The 6,831-nt window shown below is 48.4% G+C and overlaps 1 protein-coding gene across 1 annotated transcript; it reads left to right on the top strand.

Moving 5' to 3' along the window:
* Positions 1 to 210: 210 nt before the first annotated feature.
* LOC107111718 (olfactory receptor 2G3-like) lies at positions 211 to 1,155 on the top strand. Its single transcript, XM_015412732.1, has one exon. The coding sequence runs from the start codon at positions 211 to 213 to the stop codon at positions 1,153 to 1,155; it is 945 nt and encodes a 314-aa protein (XP_015268218.1).
* Positions 1,156 to 6,831: the final 5,676 nt, after the last annotated feature.

Genomic DNA, 6,831 nt, shown 5'->3' with positions numbered 1-6,831 from the left:
TGAGAACTTGGTCAGAGAGCTTCAACAGATCTCTGTGTGTTGTGTCATTACTGAACCGTCGAACCTACACTGTTGGCCCTGTGTAGAAACTGGTTGGTCGTTGTATGTGACAGTAGGCTGCAATAGGTGGACCACTGGTCGGATCCCGCAGGGCTCTTATGTTCTTATGTCCTCCATAAATTTCCCTTCCATTGCAGGCAGGGCACCAGGATGGGAACTGAGAACCTCACTTCCGTGACAGAATTCATCTTACTGGGACTCACCGACCACAGGAAGACACAGATTGTGCTTTTTTCCATAATTCTCCTCATATATTCGTTTACTCTTATGGGGAATCTGGTGATCATCATCTTGGTGCGGGCAGACTCCCACCTCCACACCCCCATGTACTTCTTCTTGACGCACCTCTCGGGACTAGAGATCTGCTTTGTCACCAGCACCTTGCCCCAGATGCTGGCTCACCTCCTGTCCGGAAATGGAGCCATCTCCTTCACTCGTTGTGTCATCCAGATGTACATTGCTTTGTCCCTAGGTTGCACCGAATGCCTTCTGCTGGGTGTCATGGCCTACGACCGCTACTTGGCCATCTGCCACCCCCTGGTCTATGCCATTGCTATGGGCAGGTGGCGCCAGTTGCACCTTGCCTCAGCTTCCTGGGCAGGAGGGTTTTCCCTCGCTGTGATAAATGTGATGTGCACATTGCGTTTCCCCTTCTGTGGCCCCAACCATCTCAACCACTTTTTCTGCGAGCTGCCGGTGGTGATGAAACTTGCTTGCGGTGACATTCACATCACAGAAGCCATCCTGTTTGTGGCGGCCATGCTGGCTGTCCTGGTCCCCCTGTCTGTTATCCTGACTTCTTACGGACTCATCCTGTCCTCCGTGATACGAGCGCAGTCTGCCTCAGGACGCCACAAGGCTTTCTCCACCTGCGCCTCCCACTTGGCAGTCGTCACCATGTTCTACGGCACCATCATTTCCATGTACATGAAACCCAGGTCAGACACAACCCCTGACCGTGATAAGCAAACGGCTGTATTTTATGTGGTGGTCACCCCTTTCCTCAACCCGATCATTTATACTCTGCGGAACAAGGATATCCACAGAGCGGCAACTAAGATGCTGCAAAGGAAAGGTCTGGAACAAAAATACTGATGTATCACTTGCTGGTCATGGACTGGTTTCATTTGGGTACTGTGGATACCTACTGTGAATACTTTTCCAGAATGGCTTCATCATTGGGTTTGGACATGTGAGAGCATGTCTGTGCTCATCCATGATATCCACTCATTATGTTCTTATAGATAAGCAGATGTCATTTCGGGGGGGATCGTGGGGGATCACAGTTCCCCCAGGTGAGGTGTGGGAGGCGGGGCACACGACAAAGCCACACACCCTGCTTCTGGCCCCCTCGCTTCCGGCCCTCATTCAGCCAGGAGGAGGCAGGAGAAGAGGGAGGGTAAGTTGCTTCCTCCCCGCCTCTCCCCACCCCTGCCTGCATGGGGCCAGGGAGGGCCTTGGCGGGGCTTCCTCGCACTCCCGCCGGCCTTGAAGGTCCACCGCCGGGCCTTATGATGTCAGGGGGTGTGACATATGCTAATGAGTTATGCTAATGAGTTCCCCTAGCTCTTTTTCCACGAAATGACCCCTGTAAGATAAGCATCTGGAGCAGAGGTCCATCAGTGGCTATTAACCACAAGGTATAGATAGGGGCTCTGGGGCAAGTGATGCTCTATCTTCTTGGTGCTTAGGGGGGGGTCAACAGTGGGAGGGCTTCTAATGTCCTGGCCCCACTGGTGGACCTCCTGATGGCACTGGTATTTCTGGCCACTGTGAGACACAGAGTGTTGGACTGGATGGGCCTTTAGCCTGATCCAACATTGGCGTCTCTTATGTTCTTATGTTCTTATGTTCACTCTGTGGTCTTTAAGATGGCGCTGTCTTCATACTAATACACTTTCCCCACTCGTTCTTGGCATCATGTTGTCAGTGTAAGCTAAAGAACTTTCCCCAGAGCTTTGAACATATGACTGTTGTGGTAGTAAAATGTATTGGGATTTTTGGTTAATATAACAGAGTTTCCCCCCAGTCCTAGAAGTGTGATACCGAGTGCAGTAAATAAAGCTTCCAAGAAGTATATTGCAAAAAAGACAGACTTACATTTATTCAGGTAGATCCAGTTCACATTCAGGCTTCAGACAAAAGGAGAGAGAGAAGTACCCTGACCTGGATAGCCCAGGCGAGCTGGATTTCATCAGATCTCAGAAGCTAAGCTGGATTTCATGAGATCTCGGAAGCTAAGCTGGATTTCATCAGATCTCGGAAGTATCCGCGACATCCCGGCAGCCATGTGAACCACAGGGCAGCAAGACTAGCTGACTGGCTCGGACTACTTATTGGACGATAGTAATAACTTAGACCATCTTGGAAATTTAAAGCACTTTATTCTTAATAGGATATTATTGGTTGTGATTTGTGATTTTATTGGATTTTATTGTTTTTATGTATGGGCTTATGCCCCTGTAAGCCGCCCTGAGCCCGCTTGCGGGGAGGGCGGGGTAAAAATACCTAAAATAAATAAAATAAATAAGCAGGGTCAGCCCTGGCAAGTATTTGGATGGGAGACCTACAAAGAATACCAGGGTCGGGAGGCAGAGGCAGGCTTGCAAGCCACTTCTCTGAATGTCCTCCAGGCCCCAGCAGGAGTCGCCAGAGGTTGCCATGACTTCCAGGCATGGGCACACACACACATAATACAAAAATAGAAAGAAAGAAAGAAAGAAAGAAAGAAATAAAGAAAAGAAAGAAAGAAAAGAAAGGAGGGAGGGAGGGAGGGAGGGGGGGGGGGAGGGAGGGAAGGAAGGAAGGAAGGAAGGAAGGAAGGAAGGAATAGGAAGGAAGGAAGGAAGGAAGGAAGGAAGGAAGGAAGGAAGGAAGGAAGGAAGGAAGGAAGGAAGGAAGGAAGGAGAGAGAGAGAGAAGTCTAATCCAAATAGTACTTCCCCTATTACAAATGGACAGCTAATCCGGCATGATATGTGTGGGAGCGTGAGGGCACTGTCTCTACAGGAGGGACCTGCAGGGACATGTGTCTCCATGGAACACTATGTGAAGGGAGAGTGAGAGGACAGAGAGAGAGAGAGAGAGAGAGAAGGGGTCAGAGGGTGTCAAGCCAGCCCTGGGTTCCAGGCATAGACCCTCCCATGGCCGTGACCATTCAAGATGGGGGGTGTCCAACGGCCCTGGAAGATGAGGCCTATAAAGAAGAGGGGGAGCGTTCGGGCCTCAGATGGGTAGGGGACAGAGTTGGCACTCTGTAAGCCCCTCTACCTTCGTGCATCAGCTCCCCAGCCTCTCAGCGTCCTCGCTGGACTCCTTCTCTCTCTGCCAGCATCAGGTAGTTCTGAGCACGTCCTTCCTCCCCAGCCCCTTCGCTTCCCTGTCCTTTATACCCAGCTCCCTCTCCTAGCACCATCTCCCGTCCCCGCCTCCCTCTCAGTCCTCCCAGCCCCGCCCTCTGTAATAAGCTCCGACGCCGTCCCTACGGCCTGGGTGTGGTTGGAGCTATGCCGGCGGCGGCCCTGTAGGCCTGGGGCCACGCCACCACCGGCGGTGTGCGGGGTCTTGGGCATTTGTAGGTTCTCCATCAGCCTCTTCCTGGCATCGTCAGCCTCTCCTGCTGCTCATGGGGACTCTTTGCTTCGTGGTTGGACTTGTGGTTTAAGCTGAACCAGTTGATGCAACAATTTCCTTTCGCATCCTGAAATGGTAGGAAGAACTGCTTCCGGCTCTTCTGGTGTCTTGTCTGTTTCAAACCCGAGACTCTCACCATTTATTTCATACAAAAAAGAGAGAGGAATTGCTTAGGACCTGCCAGCCACTTTCCTAGTTTCAGTGAAATGTTCAGTTTGGACAGTGGCGATTTAATTTTTGCGTAGCTATAAAACACATGTAGCGGTATTTATGATATCTGCCATTTGCCCTGATCTGCATTATGGACCTGTGTTTAGGATAATGTAACAGTTCTTATTGCTACAAACAGTGAGAAATTACAGGAGTTTCACCATATGGTTTTGTTAGGGAGACTTAATAGAATCTATGTTATATGTGCCTTAGCTATAGGTACCTATGCTAATGGCGCAACCACTAATGCTGCATCAGATTCATTAGGCAGCAAATGCTCAAACTTCCACAGAAGACTCCAAGTTTCGACCCGGCTCCTCCTAGATACTCTCAGCATCTCTTGCCGCAGCCCCCAAAATGTTCTTTCTGACAAATGCACACATAACCTTCATAGCCCTGTCCAGTGTTCCCTCTAAGCTGAGTTAATGTGAGCTAGCTCACAGTTTTTTAGCCTCCAGCTCACACATTTTTGTCTTAGCTCAGGAAGGAGGGCTCCAGAGCAAACTAATGTATGCAGTATTCAAATTGCTCGCTCGCAGCTTTAGTGCCAGTAGCTCACGAAGTAGAATTTTTGCACGCAAGACTCCACAGCTTAGAGGGACCATTGGCCCTGTCTATAACTCAGTCCATTCCTGATGAACTGTATGTTCTGGGGATAATCTTCATACTGACAGGTTCCAAGTTCACAGTGATTAGACAAGGCCAGCTAAAACATACTGTGATCATGTCCTTGACTTTTTTCGTCAGATGGAACAAAGTTTGAACACTTTACAAAGGACCACTTTTTAAAACTCCTTTTGAAGGCACTTGAGGGTTAATGTATGCCAACCGATACAGCTAGCTAGTCAATTAGATAGCTGATCTTTGGTAAAATGTGTATGCTACTTTGCACTGCTTATAAATAGTTTGTTTTCTTGCTGTTCTATGTATTATGAGGTGCTATGGTTTCATCTTCTTTGTAAGTCTCTTCAGATCCACACTGGGAAGAAGGTGGGATGAGAAATTTAAAGTAAATAAATGGTGTGGTTACTTGCTAATCCATGTCTGTCTGCCTTGGGGGAAGACAGAGATGGTAGCTACAAAGACACCTTGATTACAAGGTGAAACCAGATCAGATGTGAAAAGATCCTTGATTTGGACATCATGTGGTTTTATGAGCTACAATAACAGTTTAGACTACAGTGCCTCCATATTTGCATACCTAGGTCTGGAACAGCTCTTAATTCTGTCTAGACAATTAGTGGGTTTTACCATGTTCTCACCCCTCTGCTCGACCCTCTTACAGACTCCCTGTAGAACAAGGGTATCAATGGGGGTTTGGGTCAAGCTGTTCGGAAGGCCAGACTCAGAATAAAAATTCAAGCATTTAGCTTACCAGCTGCCAATACAATACAGGGGTTAGTGAGCTGGACTAGAACCCAACAACAGTACTGGGTTCAGTTACCCATACAACTCACTGGGTGGCCTTTTACCAGTCACTCTATGTGGGGCCCCTCCCTCCCTCCCTCCCTCCCTCCCTCTCTCTCTCTCTTTCTTTCTTTCTGAGCATTTTGTGCATGTATGTGTGTATGTATGTGCTTGCATGCCTGGAAGTCATGGCTGACTTCTGGCAACCCCTAGTGGGGCTGGGAGGCAAGGACATTTCAGAGAGATGGCTTGATATTGCCTGCCTCTGCATCCCAGCCCTGGTATTCCTTGAAGGTCTCCCTTCCAAGTACTTGCCAGGGTCAGCCCTGCTTAGCGTCCGAGATCTGATGATACTTGGCTTGCCTGGGCTATCCAGGTCAGGGATATGTGGGGCTGCTCTTGATGACCACCCAGAAACCCTAATTAGTCTAAAATATATCAGCGCAGCCTTGTTGTTGTTGTTGTTCAGTCGCATAGTCAAGTCCGTCTCTTCGCGACCCCATGGACCACATCATGCCAGGCCCTCCTGTCTTCCGTTGTCCTCCAGAGTTTGCTCAACTTCATGTTCATTGCATTGGTAACACTTTCTAACCATCTCATCCTTTGCTGTCCCCTTCTGTTGACTTCAATCTTTCCCAGCATCAGGGTCTTCTCCAGTGAGTGCTCCCTTCTCATTTGGTGGCCAAAGTATCTGAGCTTCGGCTTCAGTATCTGGCCTTCCAGGGAACAGTCAGGGTTGATTTCGTTTAGGATTGACTGATTGGATCTCCTTGCAGTCCAAGGGACTCTCAAGAGGCTTCTCCAGCACCATAGTTCCAAAGCCTCTATTCTTTGGCGCTTGGCCTTAGCTAGGGATTAACCACTCTGCACATCTAGCATAGATTCTAAGAGCTTTACTTTGTTTGCCTGTTCCTAGGTCCAATTCAAGGTGCCCTTTTCACCCTTTAAAACCACTCAAAATCCCTGTGTGCTCCAAAGCAATATTATTTATTTATTTATTTTATTTCATTTATACCCCGCCCTCCCCGCGCGCGGACTCAGGGTGGCTTACATAGGCACAACCGTGCAATAAAATACAACAGGATTAAAACAATTAAGGCACCCAAGGTGTGATAAAACTACACAGATTAACCACTTAAAACCAAAATTCATATTTTACAGGATACATTGGTGATTAAAATACTCATTATTGTATATCACAGTGAGATCAGAAGAAAGGGGGGAATGCCATGGCTGAAGATGTTCTGGGTGGCTAATCAGCCCATCCCAGCGGAACTGCTCTGCAGTACACGATGGTGGTAATAGTGGCGGCGGCGGCTCCTACTCAAAAGCCTGGCGGAAGAGCTCCATCTTGCAGGCCCTGCGGAACTGTAAAAGGTCCCGCAGGACCCTGATCTCCTCCGTTTGCATTCTGAATGAGCAGTTTTGTACCCTGCCATAAAAGTTGCAGCAACACCAGATGAATCAACAGCAAGAGTAATCATCACCTTTTTTTTTTTTTTCAAATTTTTGACAAAATTTT

The sequence above is a fragment of the Gekko japonicus genome, unplaced genomic scaffold (assembly GCF_001447785.1).
Source record: "Gekko japonicus isolate JY-2015 unplaced genomic scaffold, Gekko_japonicus_V1.1 scaffold669, whole genome shotgun sequence".
NCBI classification, from domain to species: Eukaryota; Metazoa; Chordata; class Lepidosauria; order Squamata; family Gekkonidae; genus Gekko; species Gekko japonicus.
The sequence above is the reverse complement of the archived record's forward strand: the minus strand, read 5'-3'. Positions and strand labels throughout refer to the sequence as shown.